The 21,169-nt window shown below is 39.2% G+C and overlaps 1 protein-coding gene across 3 annotated transcripts in view; it reads left to right on the top strand.

Moving 5' to 3' along the window:
* Nucleotides 1–484: 484 nt before the first annotated feature.
* The window catches only part of cacna1da (calcium channel, voltage-dependent, L type, alpha 1D subunit, a), an 83,822-nt gene continuing 63,137 nt past the window's right edge, over nucleotides 485–21,169 (top strand). For all 3 annotated transcript variants that reach the window (XM_079598551.1, XM_079598550.1, XM_079598549.1), the window contains exons 1-3: nucleotides 485–746; nucleotides 2,927–3,308; nucleotides 7,542–7,647. In XM_079598551.1, the coding sequence (XP_079454677.1) occupies nucleotides 3,076–3,308; nucleotides 7,542–7,647 (339 nt within the window). In that variant the 5' untranslated portion in view covers nucleotides 485–746; nucleotides 2,927–3,075. The remainder of the gene's footprint in view (nucleotides 747–2,926; nucleotides 3,309–7,541; nucleotides 7,648–21,169) is intronic.

Below are 21,169 nucleotides of genomic sequence, written 5' to 3'. Positions count from 1 at the left end.
AATGGTTATCTTTGATTTGTTTGGCTATTGGTTTGTGCCTAGTTTTGGACGGACGCAAACGACGATGCGTTACTTTAATATTTATTCTGCTCATGAAAATATATATATATATATATATATTTAAATTATGTATAGCCTAATGACTCAAGTGAACTGATTAATCATTTTGTGAACTATGAATGTTCATTGAAATTAATAAATTATTAATCGTAAAAATAGCAGTAATAATTAATCTATTTATTTTAACAAATTAAAAACAATAAGATATTAACAGCATTTTTATTTAAATATGGTTGGAATACAAAACATCCCCTAATCTAAAAACATATATAGCGATAAACAGCATTTTACAACAAACAAAAATTAAAAGTAAAATCCCGCATTTGGAACAACTGAATGATGACTCAAGTGATCCATTTGAGCGAACCGATTCTTTAAATGATTCAGAGTCCTCGTCACTAAAGTAAGCGCGGTTCGTGCGTGCACAGCCAGAGGGGGAGTTCAGCTCATTTCACCGTTCACCGACGCCGCGTGACGCTTCAACACGGGCAACGCGCGCCGAACGCGAGGAAGCTCTCGCGCTCTCTCACGCGCAAAATAACGAATGCACACTGATGAATTTGAATTTACCGTGTCAGATCGGACCTGAGCGTTTTAATCGATGTCGGAGTTTTATCTCTGGATATAAGCCGAATCATCATCATCAGCATCATCATCCTCAGCTGAAAGGAAAGACCTCATCAAAGGTACGATATTCACGCGGCGGCCTGGCATGTTTCTGGTTAAAAATGGATCTGTTTAACAAATGATGGAGTGCAATCATTTAGCATCCGTGTCAGAGCTGAAAAGATGCTGATGGTGCTGATGCAGTGGATTTTGCGCTCGTTTTGGTCCCGTTATACCTTTGGTGGTGTTGTCACTGCTTGTCATAATCAGTCGTTAAAAAAAACAAAAAGAACAGTCGGAGACTATAAGACGCATCACAGCTGTTGTAACTGAGCATCATTGGTGTCATTTAAAGAAAGACACAGATTTGGCTGCCATATATATGGAATATTGCATTTTTTTGGGAGAAGAAACGCTACCGTTATTGCCTTAAAGTCACGAGCCTCTTTATCTATACGCATTATGCATGTGTATGTCATCAAATATATGCATGCATCAATTGCCTTGCGATGTTAGAATGACAATATGTCATTGTCCGTCATGATAGTTTAAACATTATCGTTTAGGATCTATGGAAGCACAACAGGAAATGTTTAATTGTAAATGAAGGCATTTATTTAATTTCCAATGTGCATCATTGTCATGCATGGCGTTAGAATGACAAATATATATCTAATATATGAGCCAGTACCGGATACACTGCACTTAATGTCGTAGATTATTAGTGTGAAGATTAACACTTACCTATTGTATATGCAATGGCAGCAGAGCATTGGCTTACATTTGACATATTTGGATGCGATGTCTTAGGTTTTCACAAAGACAAATTCTTACAGGGAAATGTATACAGGCGATATGACCTTTCCATGCATGTCTTCATTTCCTCTGCGGGGCCTAGTGGTTCAAGGACTCTGATGTATATGAGTGACATTTGTGTATCCCATAAGCCTGGATGTGTGTGTGTTTTTGCTTGAATTTGAATGCAGATGATGATTTTTCTTTGCTGTTGTTTGCGTATAATGTCTGTTTGTGTGCTGGGATGTTGGTAGTGTGATTCTCTGCCACAATGCATCTATTTGCAGACTGCTTTTCATTGGGTCACGCTACACGCATTGATTTTTCCACAGACTGTAACTTTTTTTTGTGACATTATCCTAATAATACCTCTGTCATTTAAGAGTTATGTTTTTGCCTTTCTTTTTTGCTGCCCTGGTTTGTTATAAGCCTTTAAGTCTTTTTTTGTTTTGTAGTTGAATGATATTTTTAGCTTACACTGGCACATTGTATATGGTCTTCGTAGTCTTTTTGCACCACCTTAGACTTTTCAATATTACATGCTCCTGGTTTCATGGTTTTGATTTGATTTTGGATTTAAAGCAATAACACATGAACATATGTCAGTAATACAGTATTTCCATTTTGCGACAAGTTTGATGGCAAATGCCTTTTTTCATGCATCATGATAAGGAGGTTCGGAGATGAAGAATTAAGGCTAAAGGGATAGTTCATCCAAAAAAAACCAACAACTGTCATTAAAGGGATAGTTCACCCAAAAATGAAAATTAGCCCATGATTTACTCACCCTGAAGCCATATAGGTGTACATGACATTCTTCTTTCAGACAAATACAATCGTAGTTATATTTAAAGATGTCCTGGCTCTTCCAAAGTTGATAATGAGAGTGAATGGCTGTCTGTCTTTGGAAGTCCATCAAAGCGCATCTATTCATGATTAAAGTGCTCGACGCGACACCGTGGGGGTTAATAAAAGGCCTTCTGAAGTGAAGCGATGCGTTCATGTAAGAAAAATATCCATATTACACACTTTATCGACTAAACGTACGCATCGACTTACGCCACAAGGCTAACACTTGAACCTTTGACGCACAACGTATTTTGTTCTAACCCTCTTTCATAAAGCATGAAATAGTCCTAAGGGCCACTTTTATGGTGGTTTTCAACATGAAATTGAGTAAATAACATAATTTTTATATTTAGATGAGCTATATATTTTGAATGTTTAGTCCCACGTCTTTCACACGTTGGACTGCTCCGCGATCCTTGGTTGAGACACTGGCCTTTAGACCCAAAGACATACTGTATGCATCTTTTAGTCTTACACCCACATAGTTGCATAATATAATGTAGCGGTGAAGGAAGTCACTGCACAGCCTCCCACTATATTCTCTGCGCTTTCTCGTGTTCTCTCTTTCAGATTCAGACCGCACGCATCCTCTTACTCTCCTCTCTATCTTTTACAGAGGCAAATTATGCCAGCAGTACCAGAGTCCCTCTCTCTGGTGACGTGCCAGCCTGTTGGTGAGACCCTCCGCTCCAGCGCCCACCCCTGTGCCCTCTCCCCTGGCAGGCCCATGCTGGTGGACGCCCTGCTCAGGTCTACGCCCGCACCATGAGCGCCAACGGCCCTGCTCCGCCTGCTGCGACCCCTGCCGCGGCCCCCGCAGCTCCCGTGCCTGTACCCTCGGTGGTACCGGTCGGGTCGCTGGCCCAGAAGAAGCGGCAGCAGTATGCCAAGAGCAAAAAACAGGGCAGTTCGGCCAACACACGGCCGCAGAGAGCTCTCTTCTGCCTCAACCTCAACAACCCCATCCGCCGGGCCTGTATCAGCCTCGTGGAATGGAAGTATCCTTTACCATTTGTAAAACATCGGTTTCTGTCAAGATCGACCAATATCGAAAATCTTTCAGTGTTCAAAATGTTCTCAAGTTTAAAGAGATGTTTTTTCCTCAAATTGAAAGTTTTGTCATTTACTCACCTTCATGTTGTTCAAAACTTGTGAGACTTTCTTTTTTCTTATTCCACACAATGGGAGTTTATAAGTTCCAATGTTGTTTGGATCCCAACGTTCTTCAAAATAACTTATTTTGTGTTCTTTGAAGAAAGAAATGCATGTTGGTTTTGAACAACATGATGGTAAGTAAATAATTCCAGAATTGTTATTTTTAGTTCAGCAGACAACTATATGTCAGATGAAAAGTGTGAATACTGGCTTTGTGGTGCTTTTTGAACGTATCTAACCAATAAAATGATATTGGCTCGACCAATGGTTTGAGTTGGAGGTGGGACTATCTGTTCGGCTGACCAATGGAGGACAAGGGGAGTGTTCTGGAAGGTTGTTTGAAAATTGCAATGGAGTGCTGCAATGATGACGTATTTGTAGGCCAACACAGAAGTTAGCATCCCTCTGGTTCCCTCGACAAAAACCCAATAGGATTTTTCCATTGGCTTTGGATTATTGCAGAAAATAAGCTCTGTGACCAACAAAAGTTTATGAAGTTTTATCATGATAATCTTCACCAATGAACACAACGTTTATGAACTCTGAAGCTTAAATACAATCTCCAGAAGTAAAAAGCTAAACATAGAATATAAATGAACTATACCCTGAACACATGACTTGCATGACAGCATGATGAAGTTTAATTTACCTGAAAACCTCTGTAGCAACTTATCAACTGCCCATTTCAAGACAAGTAAAAGCTTTTAAAAAACTCACAAGGGTGCATTACTGGTGTATTTTAAGTCATAGAATAAAACGTGAAAATATATTGAGCTTGTATTCACCACATTTCAGGCATTTAACCAAAAACCCATTCACTTCAGCCGATGGAACCAGAAGTGCTAAAATGCTAACTCGTTTCCAGGTTTTGGCCAACAAAACGTCATAGCTGATAGAAAAGTGGGCTCAAATATTCTGTTTGCGTTCCATGGAAAAAATGGTGGCATACAGGTTTGCTATGACAGAATGGTAATTTTTGAGTGAAATATTGCTGTATGTGCAGTGGATTGCAGTATATTCTATTTTAGCATTCGAACATGTGGTAAAAAATGGTGGTCTGCTGCTGTTTGTTGTTTGTAAATACGCTTTGAAGGTTCAATTCCTCAGGAAAACTAGCATATGGTGTGGTTTGCTTGTGGCCTGTGCTGAAAATAGTTGAAGGCAGGATGAAGTAATCGAGCGAATCATCAAGAGAACAGGTAAACAAATGAAAGTAGTCCACCTTTGCGTCTAGCAGACATCTCAGCTTGTGATCTCCAGTAGAAGCTTGTCTGGCGGTCTTTATTAGAGAGAAACTGTGTTCCCTGCAGTGAGGAGCACCTTAATCTCAAGCGCAAGTCAGCGTGTATAACTGAGCTTTGAAAAGAACATCTGTTCCCCGGCCACACGGGGAAGATAAAGGTGCTATGGCTTCCAAGCTGCAGATCTCACATGTATCTCTACAAGAGAGGATCTATAGACCTTAATCAGGGTTGCACAACCATGTTTAATTTTTGATAGGAATGAAAACGTGGCTGTGAGGGATAGAGTTCAAATGGATTGTACAACAACCCACTGTCAGTTAGGTGTGTAACAATATATCGTGTCGCAATACAAATATGAAACATGTATCGTGGATAGTGACAGTATATTGTGTAGATCATATTATATATATATATATTTTTTTTTATATAATTTATATTATATATAAATAGAACTATTTTATATATAAATAACACATTTTTCTTAAATGTATACATGCATGTGTGTGTATTTATATATACAAAATAATTATACACAATACACACACACATATTATGTAAACACAAACTTTTATTTTGTATGCGATTAATCGCGATTAATCGTTTACAGCCCTACAACATTATTTGACTTTTATTCTGGTGTCATCATTGTCCTGTGCATTGGGATACCAGCACCAAGTCCAAAGCCTATTCATTCACACCCACAATGTAATACCAAATTTAGCATTTTAATCAACAGTAAAAAAAAATTGTTAACCTTTTACCATATGTCTTAGAGTATCGCAATAATATCGTACCGTGAGTTCAGTATCGTGATATGTATCGAATCGACACAAGAGGGTATCATTACATCCCTACTGTCAGTAGACTTCATGAAAAATATTTGAAAGGTGTGAGTACCTTTATGCAGCACATGCCATTGTAAAAACTGTATGTCTATCCCTCACAGCATTGTTTTCATCTGTGTTAAATTCAATATGGCGTCTAACCTAAGGTCTATAGCCCAGGATATCTCTTTTTTCTTTTTGTTGTTGTCATACAATATAATATACAGTAAAAAAAGCAATGCAGATGTGAACATTTGTGTATGAACATGCAAAAGCTAATGTTAGCTTAGCGCTACCAAATTCCCAGCTAACAGGGAATGCTCTCAGAACTTTAGCTAACGTTCTGGCAAGGTTCTCTTAAAGTTATGAACAAGCGATCTTCCTCTAATGTTAACAGAATGTTCTTTCAAAGTTCTCTTTCTTTACTCAAGGGAACAATGGGAAAGTCAAAGAGAACTTTCCCCTGAATGGCGCATAATCCAACATTTTAGTGTCCTAGCTCATGGCCTAATAAGAGTATTTAGCAGTGTAAAATTAGAACATTGCGTTGTACTGGATTTAAAAAACCGCATTAAGTGAGTACAAAAAGTAATGCGAGACGCATTCCTCAATCTAGCACAAAATGTTCCCTTGACACAAAATTATGCTTTTTTGTGTGAAAGCAGAGTATAGTATATTATGTTGAATGTTTAATGTAGACTGCGGCATTTTCAGGTCCTCTGACTCACACTTTTATTTACAATTTGTCTGGCTCACTAGCAGGAAAGCAGAGCGGCTGATCTGTTGTGATGGGCTTTTTGCTGTTAAAACACATGCAAGTAGCTTCTCACTGCTATTTCCTTCTGACCCTATTGACCAAACACAAGATGAGGTTTAGCTGAGCTGGGCTTACTAATAAAGATGTACAGATGAACAGGGGCCGGTGTCCGAGATTGTTGAATATGTCGATGATATGTTTTTTCTGTGATGCTTTGAATATTATTGTTTTTCTTGACTTATTATTAGTCTTGCGTAGCCAGACCTTCAGACTGATGGCAGAAGGTCTGGACTACATAGCAGCTTTCATTGGACAAGGACCGCCCCAGAGGCTGTCTGACTGACATGTAAAGCAACCAATCAGAGTTTGTTCTGTTCGGCGTCATGCTTGGGGCCGTGAAAATGTGAAGTCAATGTCCCTACAATAACAGTGCGGCATGCAACTAATAAATAATTAATTCAAGAACCAAAAATAACTGTTTGCAAAACACCTTAAAGTCGATTGGAAACTATTTTGTTCTGAGAATTTCAAATAATCTAAAAGTAACAAAAAATGCATTGTCACGACGGCTTTGTTTCTGGACGGATTGTTAAAGAACGCCACACAGAAGTCCTTGTAAGCAATCCTGTAGAATTCAACCAATCAGATGAAGACTTTGAAACCCTTGAAGTGTTTCCCATTTTGTGTGCCTTATGCATCAGACTTACAAGGATGAGACTACTTGTCTTGGAAACATAAGTTAGAATGGTTTGGAAAAATACAATTATTCCCCCGGTTTCACAGACAAGTCTTACGCCTAGTCCCAGACTAAAATGCATGTTTGAGCTGTTTTAACTGAAAGCAACTTAAGCACTGATATATCTTAAAATATGAATCTGATGATGCACACCTCTAATGTTTTTTTAATAAATGCAATGCTCTAATTGAACTAAGGCCTAGTCCTAGTTTAATCTAAGCCCTGTCTGTGAAACCAGTCCATTAATGACAATGACAATGACAATGTCAAAGCATTTTTGAGCCTTGTTTAGTACATTTGAATCTAGCAAATTCAAGGGATGAGCTGAAATTCAACCCTGGATTTTTCTCTCTCTAGTTTTCGATGTACAGAACTGTACTGTGTCTTATTTGATTGATTCCAGTAGGAAATGTTACTTGTAAACCTTTACAAGAATGACTGAATGTGCATATTAACAGCCTCTGACTTCAAATATTTAATACTCTCTTTGTTCTACTCCTTAACTTTCACCTCAGGCCATTTGATATCTTTATTTTGATAGCGATTTTCGCCAACTGCATGGCCTTAGCTGTATACATCCCCTTTCCCCAGGATGATTCCAACTCAACCAACCACGACCTGGTGAGTAAATAACCTTTTGACCTTTTAGCATGTTCCAGCTTGACCCCATGACCCCGCACTCACATTAACTGGTGTGTACATCTAAAGATGTATCTTAGGTCAAAGAGCATCTTCTACGGGGCGTATATGACATTGTTTAATGGACATTAAGCTCTTTTATTGTGTGCAGGTGTCTTTATAGAGCACATAGTTCTTGTGGCTTAAAAAATATAATATCTTCTTTTAAAATAATAGCAAATGAGGACTTCTTTGGCAAGGCAGGCCGGATTTCAGTTGTTTCATAATAATGTCTCCCTTCGACAACAGGCGAATGTCTTTCTCTCCTCAAACAGAGCCACGGCATTGTGATTATATGTGTATGTTCCTGGAAGGACATCGAGGAAAATCTGTCTCATTATAATCTCGATGATCTTTTCTGAGAACAGATGCACGCTCCGCTCAGACATTTTCTTTTCAAACTTGCTTCTCTTCCTGCCGACAAAGTGCTTCTCTTGTACAGTTTAAATTGATCTGATTTTGCACTCTTTAGATTTATATTTAGACAAGCGGAGCAGATTTGGTGAGTTTGGAGGGGGCGGATGTTCTCCGCCGTGCGTTGGACCGAGAGGACGATTGTGAGTTGAGATAAGACAGCTGTTCGATCTTGTGGCGGAGTGGAGCTCAGCACGAGGGCTTCGTGATTTGTGAATAGCTCTCGTGGCTACTGGCATGGCTTAATTTAGTGATTTAAACTCAGACAGGAAAGAGAAACGGCAGGCAGAGATGTTATATCCTGGGTCCCCCCCCCCCAAGCACTTTGGGGCTGCGTTTGACAAAGTGTTTCCCTTTTTTGGCTATACAACTCAAGAGTAAGTTTGTATTCAAAGTTTCTTGAAATGTTCAAACTGCAGGGAATGTTTCTGATAAACGATAATGTGCTTTTTGATTTGTAGCCTTACAAATCTTTGCTGTCAGGAGATCTTAGGCCAGATTTACCAACAACTTGCTGCAGCGCAAACTCTCTTTTGGTGTTATAAACTACTGTCAGGATTTACTAAAGACATGCAGTGAACAATTAGGGTTGAAAAGGCATGGACAGGGTCATTTTTGCAGCTCAACTTATTGCATATTCATTTGTAGAACAAAATTTATGGGAGGAGAGTATTTAAAGGAATCATGAAAGGTGATTTACTGAGGTTTGCGCTAGTCAATTTACTGGTATTTGCCATTATTTAGCTACCACTCGATCAACCAAATGATCCGGCTGCATCTGTGTTCTTCAATTTGCGTGTCTAATTAGTAAATCTGGCACCTTGAATCTCCATATTTAATTATTTTTTATTTTTTTCATAAATCATTACTATAATCTTTATGTCTGTCTGTGGGTTTTGCAAATGTTTAACCAATGGCAAGTATTTAAAAAGAGCTTGTGACTAATCCTCATAACTCCATTGGATCCTCAAACTGTTGGTCAAACCTCATAACTCCACACCGCCTCTATCATGAATGAAGTGCCGCGCGCAGTTTGGTCCGTCTCTGCTTGTTTGCAATGCAATGGTTTGTTGTTATATGTTCAGAAGAGTGTCTTAGTCTAGGATTTGTCGGCGAGTCACAGCCCATACTGTCTTAAATAGCCATGCGTACTTGCGTAGCACTTCATCTTTAATAACATGAGATTTTGGCCAAATGACAGAAATAACTGAGCAACTGATGAAACCATAATGCAATGCACTTTCTGACTCAGATGCGGCCGTTCTAATGACCGACAAAAAACTTGTCATACATTCACTGGTCAAAAAAACGTTTGGTAAAATTAAGATGTCAATAATATATTGATACATGCAAGTGTCTGACTATATATAAAGCTAAGCCACAATATAAACTTTTACAGTTACAATACAATATTTAATCATTTAAAGAATATGTTTTTTCCCATTTTCTGAAAAGTTGTTTTGGACGTTCGAGGTTTCCACCCGACGGCAATGAAATGTGACCATCAGCACCACCACTAGAGTACAGTTCAGATTACCGTAAACCCCACACTGAGCAGGGCATTGTTCTTTCAGCACACACATGTGACAACAATACACGTCTAACAAACATCCTTATCGCTCGTTTTGTGGCGGCTGTGTTATCTCATCCGTCCGCGCTCCCATGTGTGTGTTAAACAGCGGTAGGTAATCGCGAGGCAAAATTTCATCAGAATCCCAGCAGGCATGATAACATACATCCCAGGTTCTTTCACACGGATGAGCAGAGGTCATGCTGGGGAGCCTATAGCCTATAGTTACCATATAAACTGCACCATGCGCCATCAAGGTCTAAATATGTGCTTTTATCTTTGTAGATTCATTAGTTTTTTCATGTTGCTAGGTAAAGCATCAATGTTAGTATTACTCATACTTAAGGTTAGTGATTTAAATAAACCCTTTACCATAAGTCATGCAGTTCGAAGTATTTTGATGATTTTTTTGAACAAACTACCTTTTAACCAATCACGTCATCATGCAGGTGTGCTTTAGCATATCATGATTATTACTCTGTTGCGAAGCAGGGGTGTCTCAAGAGAAGCAAGGTTTTAAGGGATCAAATTATTGACTACAGGGGGACTTTAATAAAAATAGAGAGAAATTTGAATTCAGCATAATTTGTTGTAAATTACCTCTTAAAAGTTAGGATAACCTCCAACTTGTCTTAAATTAAAGTCATAAACAAACATTCTTCCAGTAAGATTAATAGAATATTTGTTCAAAGTTACCTGATCTTTAAAAATGTTCTCAATGTTAACATAACAGTTAATTCAGTCATTTAATGTCCCCCATACCCCCCCCCCCCCCCCCCAACATTTTAGTTGGATGTTTGTAACCTTTTTTTAAATGTTTGAACATTCGCATAACCAAGAAAAATCATATTTAAAAAAAAACATTTTTAAAACTTTTGAACATGCAGAAAACATTCATAGATTACATAACTTAATCTCAGAACATATTTTGGATATTACTGCTATTACTGGGGATGTGCACGAGTACACTGAAGTGAAACCAGTGATCGATAATATAAACAACGATCAGCCATGATTATGCGTGACATTACTTTTTAGGTCAAGATAAAGAGAGAGAAAAAGAAAGTGATGGAGAGGAGAGAGCACGTACTGACAAATAATCTACTGCCCACTGACATGGTTTAAAAGCTATTGCTATCCAATGTTTTTGACCTTCAAACGTCTTTAAATACATGTAGATTAGACAAATTTCTCCAGTGAACCCCCTTAACCACCGCAAATTTGGGACCTCTGTGATTATAAAATCGTGCCTATGGCCCTAAATGGCTTGCAAAGGTTTTGATGGCTGATAATAGAAAGCGAGGTATCGAAATAAATGGGTACAACCTAGCTTCTCATAATACCATGCAAATGAATTTAGAGACTGTCTATCACTGATTTTAGCACCACAGAGAACACCTCACACACCACAGGACTGCCGAGAACTGCTTTCAAAGCGCAGAGAGCACAGAAATAGCGTCAGCCGCACAGATCAAGCATTGTTACGAACTACAAGGCAGGTTGGTTGGTAATTCTCCTCTGAAAGGTTTTTTCTTAACTGAGCTTTAGTTTTAATTGTGGTTTTAGATGCAGCTCAGGGGAGTTTCGTTTAGAACACAGACTCCAATTAGGGGGTTGGACCGGTTTAGGATCAAGCGTCTCTTAGTCCATACGAAATTTAAGTGTTTTTCAAAGCAAAACTTTTATCACAGAGCTCACATGGACAACTTATTTCCTCATCTGAGCAAAATTTCCAGCTAATAGTTTTCCAGGGTGCTTTAAATCCTTGATCTAGAGTGTGTGCTTACATTATACGCAACACTATCATTCAAAAATAATTTTTTTCAAAGATTTTTTTTTAAATTAAATTGATTAAAAAAAATGTCAAGAGAGTAAAGATATTTCTAATGTTCCAAAATATTTCAATTTCAAGTAATTGCTGTTCTTTTGAACATTCTAGTAAAGGAATCATGAAACAAATGTATTCCTCTAAAACATTAAGCAACACATCTGTTTTCAACATTGATCATTTTGTTTCTTGTTTCTTGAGCAGAAAATCAGCATATTAGAATGATTGAAGGATTGTGTGACACTGAAGACTGGAGTAATGATGCTGAATACAATGTACAATATATATATATATATATATATATAAATTAGGTTTTAGAAATATTTACAATATTACTGTGATCAAATAAATGCCGCCTTAATGAGCATAAGAGACTTCTTTAAAAAAAGATGTAAAATTTTTTACTGACCACAAACTTTTGTCTGGTATGTACGCACAGAATGAAGTATAATAGTGCAGAAATACAGTATGTGAAATGGGATAGACCTCATGTGTTTTAGTAACCACCTGTTTAACGCTACACAGTTATGAATAATGTAAATGCTTCTCCGTGTATATTACAGCAGTTCACTACTGAACAACAATAACGTCTGTGCTGTGTTATGGGATGTTTCTATGCCTCTTTTTATGCATGAGTTCTCTGCTTATTAGGTGTCCTATTTCTAAGGGACTGCATTACCCAAAGGTCTCCGCTTTCATTTGGCCTTTCTAGGTGTTAAAGGGTTGAGTATTGGAGTATAGAAAGTGAAAACTCTCATAGGAGAGTTCCTGGTTCAAAACAAGCGGATTCACTTGGATTGATTTGTTAGGGGTGGTTAAAACCTAGAATGTAACCTAAAATGTAAACACTTGTGAAACACATGAAAAACTAGAACTTTCTGTGCATGTGTAATGACGTAAAAATGGCATATGACGCACAGAACGAGCTGTTGTTGAATATGTAAGGGATAATCCACGCTAGCTGTGCATTAAACAATTTTAATGCGTGATGTGGAGGCAAAGAACCGCCCAATGCAAAGTGCATCTCAAATCGTCTAAGGCACGGCTAGCCGTGGATTGTGCCATTTATACCATGGTCATTTGCCAGAATTTACGAGTTAAAGGTGTTTTTGATGTTTGCAGCGCAATATTTATCAGTTACAGCTCATTAGATCTAGTATTCTGCCCGTTTTAAATCATACACAGAGATGTAGTGTGAATTACAAGATTACATTCATTTGAATTAATGAATTCTAGCATTTATTTGAATGAATTATTTAGAGAGAGATGTGCATGTGAATTACCTGCGTCTTTGCAGCGTCTCTCTTTCTCTAGAATGAAGCTGTGATGTTACTTCAAAAACAGCGGTTACCTCGTCGCTGAGAAATATAGTGTAGCGAAGTCACGAAGCTATTTCATTAATAAAAGTCACAGGGTAGCGTTGATGTTTCTGCGTGCGTGCAGCGTAATCTCCGATCTATGTTCGAGCCTATATATTCACTAAGCTGTCAATCTCTAAAGCGCAAGCTCAATGAATTCTGCACTCTTGCAAAAACTCCCATTATAATAAAAAAGCTGTCTTAATTGGTCAATTGATCTCTTATTTACATCGTGTTTACATTTAGTTGGTTATAATGAAAGATTTTGCGAGCAAGCGTTAGGTTTTAGTTTAGTTTTAGCATTTTCAGCAGTGTTAAGCAGATTCTGATTAACTTGCGAAGCATAAAAACGCATCCGAAATGACCGGCGTTAGCTTCAATGAGCCGAAGCAAGTCGTTCACAGGGATGAAGGATGTATGGCAGGGTGACACAGTGTCTCATTTCCTTCTCAGAGAACTATGGTTACAGTTGTAACATGAGACGTTTCCTTTCGAGAGAACTCGTGCTGCGTTGATGACGCTTTGGGAACGATAATGCCCAAACGCTAAGCTTACAAGTGCCTGTCCATGTGAATACTGAGAGCACAACTAAGACATGAGCACCTGTGAACCTGGGGCAGTGGCCAGGTCCAGGTTTTGTAAAACATTACGAATGTGAGTGGAGAGGACCAGTCTGTTGCATGCCGCAGCCTGTATATAATAAGGCTTTCTAAGCCGCCATACTCCTCTCCTGGCCTAAGAGCACCTCAGAGGAAAACGTGTCACCAACGGGTTTCTCCCCAGGGATACGCCACCCATGGGGACATGGTAGGCAGCTAAGGCCTCCAGGTACACCTTCAGTGTGAAAGGGGATGATCCTACGGAAAAACAAATCTGCAGTAACTCCAGCACTGTACCAATCGGGCAGTTAACTGGGTCTCACTGTCGAGATCCGCACCATGAAGTGGGGGAAAAAACCCTTCAAATCAATGCAGACCGTTTCCTCGTGGAGGAAGCTCTGGAGTGAAGTTTGGTCTTCACAACCTCGGTTGAGAGACCAGGTCTATGAGTTGGGTCCCCCCAGAGGCCAAACCCACAGGTTCCATATCTCTGGGCGGGGTGAAGGGTCAGGCCTCCCTCTTGAAACAGAAGGTCCCTCCTGACTGGAATCTCCAGGGGAGAGCCGTTGAGAAGGGACACCAGGTCCGAGAACCATAATCGGCTCGGCCAGTACGGCGCTACTAATAGTAGACTCATTCCATCCTGACGGACCTTCTCCAGAACTCCTGGGAGCAGAGCAATCGGGGGGAAAGTGTACAGACGTAGCCTTGGCTCATCATAACGTCCAGCACCAAGGGAGCTGGGTGTGTGAGGGAGAACCAAAGTGGGCAGTGCGTCGTATCCTGAGACGCAGACAGATCCACTTCCGCTTGGCCGGAAAACCTCCTATATACGCTTCACCACCTCGGGGTGAAGTTTCCATTCCCCCGGCCTCAGCCCCTGCCTCGACAGGAAGCTCTTAAGTTTTGGTACCCTGGACCAAAACTTCACTTCGGGGTGAAGTTTCCATTCCCCCGGCCTCAGCCCCTGCCTCGACAGGAAGCTCTTAAGTTTTGGTACCCTGGAATGTATACTGCTCTCAGGTAGAGCTGTTTTCCTCAGAACCACAGGAGAATCTGGTGTGCCAGTTTGCATAGCGGGCACGGACACAGGCCCCCTGATGCTTTATATAAGAGGCCACTGATGTGTTGTCTGTGCGAACAAGCACATGATGTCCTCTCAGGTGTGAAGACAGCCATCATTTCTATTTTTGGGTAAACTAACCCTTTAATTAGATAAAGTACTAGAATTTCTGATATAATTTGAATAACTGTACAAAAACCTGAAGATGACTTGCATTTACTTTTTGCACTCTTTGAAAGATTAAAACTTACATAATTGCATATTACAACTTTGTGTTGTCTATTCCGACCCATAAGAATTTAGCTTCAAATAGATCATGCGTCAGTTGGACAAAAAAGGAACATCTTGAGTCGAGTATTTGAGGAGCAGTCAACACATCCTGAAGCCCCAAGCTCTCTCTCCACTAATGACGTACAGTACCTGTCTGAGTCAAACATTCCCTAGACAAGTATTCTCTACAATACTTATCATGCCGTTACCCTTCCTTACATTCAATATGCCACTCAGAAATGTGGTTTGCAGCATGTATGAGTAAGGAAAGCCATCATTTGGTACCTCTAAGGTGCACAAGGCGACACACAGCCTCCTTAGACACTCACATTTCTTTTTCAGACACAAACATAGATGTGGGGTCTGGAATAAGGTTATTCCTGGCTGTTTCTTGCACTAGATTGAAGGCTCCAGGCAGCTCCTGCTGAACACTGCTGTGTACAAGCGTGCCCTTTTCATAGCCAATAATATTCATATTCTCCAACCTTTACACACACACATACGCACATGTCATGTTGTATATCACGGAGGAAACATTATTCACTTGTGTTGTTAAACTAAGCTAATTATTATTACTACACCATCTAGTTACCCCTTGCAGGCAATTTTACATGTAAAATAACTCTTAGAAAATACAATACCATGGTATTTTACATGTAAAATGGTACTGTGATTATAATGGCTTCTGACATATTTCTTGCTCTGACATACAGCATTTGCCTGCAATGTGACAATTTTAACTGCAGTTTCCCAATTTGTTTATAATTATTCATGTTGAGTTTATGATCTCTTACTTATTTTTTTGACAGACTACATGGAGAATTTAGACATGAATACATGAATTTGTACACAAAAACTACAAAAAAGCTAGGTGATGTTATGACTTGTTACAGCACCTAAATATACGTTTGACTTTATAAATATGTACACTGGTGGTCTAAAACTTGTAATAATTATGCTTTTCAGTGTTTCTAAAACAAATCTCTTTTTTTTTTATTTGATCAAAAAATACAACAGTAATATTTTACATTTATTATAATTATTTCTGAAGGGTCATGTGACTCTGAAGACTGAGGTAATGATGCTGAAAATACAGCTTTGCCATCACAGGAATTACATTTTAAAATATTTTCAGGTTTTAAATGTTAATAATATTTAACAATATTACTGGTTTTACTATATTGTTCATCAAACAAATGCTGCCTTGTTGACCATAAGAGACTTTTTTTCAAAAACATAATTTACTCCAAGGTACTCAAAAAACAACAACAAAACATAAGACCATGGTACCAGTGTCTGAAAGTTTTTTTTTTTTTGTATTTATATATTTATCCAGAGATATTATATGCCCCCTGTGGTGGGTTTTATGGGCCTTTTTTTTCTGAGGGCATTTTTTGTAACTATGTAAAACATGCACCATTTATGTCAAATACTTCAACTTAATTTAAATAAATGTTCCATCTGAATAATTAATATGATTAACTTGGCTTAGAATTTAATGTTATGTATATGATTTTGTTTATATAATAATGAAAGCATTGAGCTCTTTGTCTCACACAATTTGAATTTGCTGGCATTTTGATAACTTTTGGTGGCATTTTTGCCACAAACCCCCTTTTTTGCCTTGCATGTCAAGAAAACTTGGTTGTACTATGGTACTTTTTTGATAGCAAATCTCTTTTCCTTTGGAGACCATGACGTTGACCACAATTTAGATTTTTCAGGTTTTAACATCATTATGAAGACAATTTATCCCTGCAAAAAAGGACTGCGAACACAACACACTCTGGCATACGTAAGCTTTACACCAGAGTTTTCACACAGTTGTCAGGTTTAGCCTACATTAGAGTCACTGTGAGATTAAAATAGAGCAAAATGATTTGAGATGAAATCAGCCCCAAGCGAAGAAATGCACCATAAGGGCTGGTTCACACAGAACACGTTTTTGCTTCGAAAAACGCGAGACTCGGGCAGTGGAATGGGGAAAGCCGCAAGGTCTCGAGACGTCTTTTAAAAGTTTAACTTATTTTTACTTGAGCGCCGAGTTTTTAGAACGCCATGTCATGCGCGAGACGCTGCAAAAGACGCAAGATGCGAGCGCAACGGTCAAACACGTGTGTTTACATAGAAAAATAATGGTGTGCAGTGGAATGGAAAAAAAACGCGTTCTGTGTGAACTGCCCTTAAGAAGTATCAGGGAAAAGACTGATGTTAAATGGGTACTTCAGAGGAAAAAGGCTGTTGTCTTTCCCTTTGCCAAAAAGGTAGGAAAACTTCAACACCCATAATGCACTGGGCATGTTGCTGCCCAAGGCCACTCCCACCAGTGCTATGGATACGCTTACCAGAGTCGAATACCGCCTTGCTCTAGAAGGAAATACTTCTTTTCAAACTTTTAGTCCTGATGGTGTTGACTTGTATTCTTCCTGGGTGCACGAATTCAAAGAGTAAACGTTTAGCGTTTACTTTCAGTTTCCAGTAAGGGATCCAGAACGTTGTAGTTTGTAGCCAGTGGCTAAAGGCTGCAAAGAATCATAAATGTAGAGAGAACACACAATGGAAAATCTGAAATACCTGCGTTTGCATTTAAAACGGAATGACCACGAACATAGTATTTTAGGCCGAACAGAGGGGAAAACTGAAATAAACTGTTAATCTGTCAGTTCCGCCTAACCCCCAAAGCAAAACGCTATTGCATACAGGTGAGAAAGCTGGTGCCATAATGTTCCATTTTGACTATAATGCTGTTTATAGAGTAGGCATAGTACATACAGTAGCAATGTTCAGTGATAAACCTAGCCTAGCTTCAATAGCCTTACCCTTTGTTGATCTGAATGTCCTTGGGCAGGGATACAAAATGTGGAAGTATATAATCTGTAGTTTTCACGAAAGCCCTTGAGCTGTCAAACACGTTGTCCTGCGGACTTTTGCTGTCAAATAAACATGATTTTCTCAGTCCAGCCACACGGAGAACGAGTGAACATTGTTCATTTGCATATACTACCGACATTGTAACAATACAAAGCGGGTTGAAAATCGGTGAAGTTACACTTTAAGCATAAACCTGTTCAGGAGGAGAAGCTGTTGATTTATCTGAGGTAAGTCAGACGTGTGTGTGTGTGTGTGTGTGTGTGTGTCTGGCTGTGTCTCTGGACCCCAGCGGTGATGAAGGCTGAAGTGTATGTTTAATCACTTAGCTAACCGCTTATTTTCACCAGATGCGCTGACTTCCCAGTGCTCTTTATCTTGGTGTGTGTGGGTTTGACGCTTTGGAAAGCCTCTGTCCGTTCGTGTGTATATGCATGTGAAATATTGATGGGAATATTTGATTTTGTGTACCACACTGAGTATGCGTTTTGTATGTATTTCGATTAGCAGGATTCTGTGTAATGGAGTGTGTGAAAAGAGAGAGAGTCATATGGAGTTTGATGTCTAGTTTGCTCTCAATGCATTTTATATATTTTTTTTAATATATTTAATATTTCCACATGTTTTTTTCTTTTCTTTATGATAACATGCATTTACAGCAGTAAGGACTCCATGTAATGCAGTTTTCTATGGAAGCTTGTTTTCGCCCCAGAATAAAAAATAAAAGTTAGTTTTATCTCACAATTCTGACTTTTTCTGAAATGGATGATTTAAACGCAATTGTGTGTTATAAAGTCAGAATTGTAAGATATTAACTCGGACAGCAGTAGGAAAATTAGGCTGCTGTCACTTTAAGAGCTAATGCACGGATCCAATGTATTGATACACATTTTTTTTCTCAACTGTTTACGTTCACTTAAGACATAACTGACTATGTTTCTGAGGATACTGTACTTGGCAAGATGAGCATTTTTACATAATTCTGTTTGAATATGTCCGTTTAGCGAAAGTGAGCTCAAAATGTGGTATTTGCACGCTGTATGAGATGTGGATTCCTGGAAGGAGATCCCTTTCTCCTTCTCTTTAGTCTTGCGTATTCGTGAAAACTCAGCACTGTCCCGTCATCTGTCCCGAGCGTCGTGCACGTTTGTTCGCGTTCATGTTCTCTCAGAAGCATTGTTAGAGTTCATAAAAATGTTAGAGGCCAACTCCCGATGTTCAACTTTTCATACACTTGCCAACACCGATGTTTACTCTCATTTGGCGAGGGTTCATTTTAGGCCTTATGTGTAACTGTAGATACTGGAGCACTCTGTCCTGGCTGAGGTTTCCTCAGGTGATCTCGTGCTCAGGCATAAATAAGCGATCTTGCTCATAGGCATTGAGTCAAGTCAGATTTCAGAATCAAACTTACTAACATGCAGAGGCACTCGCAGGGACACACACGCATGTAATAGATGCAGATACACCCATACAATAAAAGCCCATTTATTTTTGGTAGTTTCTTCAACTGCAAACAGGCTTTATTTGTTAAGGTGGGTGCAAATAAGTTTATTAGTGATCTAGAAAAAAATATTCTGGATTATTATAAGGATTTCTGTCACATGTTGTTCTGTCACATGTGTTAAGTGTATCATAACTTGCTTTAGAGAAGAAGCGCCTATAATGACTAACTAGTGATTTGTTTTCATTACAAAGACATTGCTAGATAGTAGTTTGCTAGATGTGTTCGATCTCTTGCTGTTCTGACGACTTTGCTGATGTTTGGATACAATTCAACCTTATTTGGTCTTTACTGGAATTTTGTTGAAAGATGTTTTCTTGCATTTAGAAGCATCTCAATCTTAACATTTAAGAAGTATTTCTTAATGTTTGGTTAACTGGTTTCATTTTATATTTATTTATTTATGTGTATATGCATGTGTATATACACACACACACACACACACACACACACACACACACACACACACACACACACACACACACACACACACACACACACACACACACACACACACACACACACACACACACACACACACACACACACACAGTGGTTTAAAAAAAATAGAAAATCTTACCAGCAGCTCTTGTCCATAGGCTACAATGAAAATGAATGGCCATGGCAATCCCTGCTTCCCTTCCACTTTCATTGTATGGAAAAGATCTGCTTCTGTTCAACAAATTAAAAAGAAAGTTGGGTGACTAGGGGCAGTTATAGGAACTTAGTTATAGGAACTAGCGACCAGGGCGGTTCCCAGAAAATGTAATGTTCCTTGGTGCATTCAACAGTTATAATTCTGAAGTGACGTAAACCACCCTTGTTGTTGTGACTTTTATTTTGACAGCGCGGCGCACATTGAGAACGGTAGAGCCTGAGCACACAGCGCCCCCATTCTCTGTCTTCATTAGTTTACGATCTGTTTAATTAGTTATTAGATGGAACTGTTATAGAAAGTAAACCGTATATGAAAAAGTATTAGTGTGTGATTGATGCTCAATGTCGCTAGCTTAGCAGAAAGGTTGAGAGGTCCATCTTTCACTATTTTGTAGAGTTAGTTCATGCATTAAATATATACAGTAGGCGATAATCTCTGTGTGTTCACTGCTTTTAAAAAAATGGCGGGTGCTGGTGTTTTGCGTTTGTTTGGCCAATCAGCTTGTAGTTCCTATAATGCTGGGTTAGACCCTACTCGAAAGTAGGAGCTAACTGAGTTCCCCCAAAAGGCCTTTTTAAAACTAACATTGTTCCCAGTTCCTGCAGTGTGAACACGCCAAAAAGCGGGTACTTCCGTCATTAGTTCTAGGAACAATGAAAAGGTTCCTCCGGTGTGAAAGCCCTTAATGACAGAATTTGTGAGTGAACAGTCCCTTTCATGCTCTAGCTCAAATGTGTCTGCTATAGCTCGCGCCTGTTCAATCATTTACCACATTTTCAGGTGAAATTGCTTTGCTCCAGAGGTCATCATATGATAAATGAAATCTGAATTGAGTGTGAGATGGAGTTTTGAATGCAGTTGAATTGCAGTATAATGATGTTTTGAGGGGCACCTTTGGTCGTATTAGTATTCAGTCATGTATTGCATCTGCCTGCGTTCTCCCGCTGCCACCCCCACACACTGCCCCTCAGTGGTCAGGGGTGGAACTGCGCGCAGAAGAACACCCGATTCTGAGCTGCTCTGCGTAATGTGAAGGGATGCGCTTGGTTGCTGGGTTACTGAGCGAGAGGACGAGGTTCAGGATTGCACGGCTATAAGAGAGAGGAGGTGGAATAGATGCTCCATTCATCTGGCAGTCTTCATGCATTCAAAGTTGATCACTACAAGGTCATTGGAAAAAACGTCATATTTCTATAACGCATTTGTATTCAGGATCTTTTCTATGTGTGTTTCTTTGGCTGGCTGGCATTTTTTCTGAAGAAAAGCACGTCCTGTTCCGGGACACAGTTGTTTCTCACTCTAGTTCCACAAGCCCACACACACACACACACAC

This window comes from Phoxinus phoxinus (genome assembly GCF_949152265.1).
Source record: "Phoxinus phoxinus genome assembly, chromosome: 22".
Lineage (NCBI taxonomy): Eukaryota > Metazoa > Chordata > Actinopteri > Cypriniformes > Leuciscidae > Phoxinus > Phoxinus phoxinus.
This window is presented reverse-complemented; position numbering and strand designations above follow the sequence as displayed.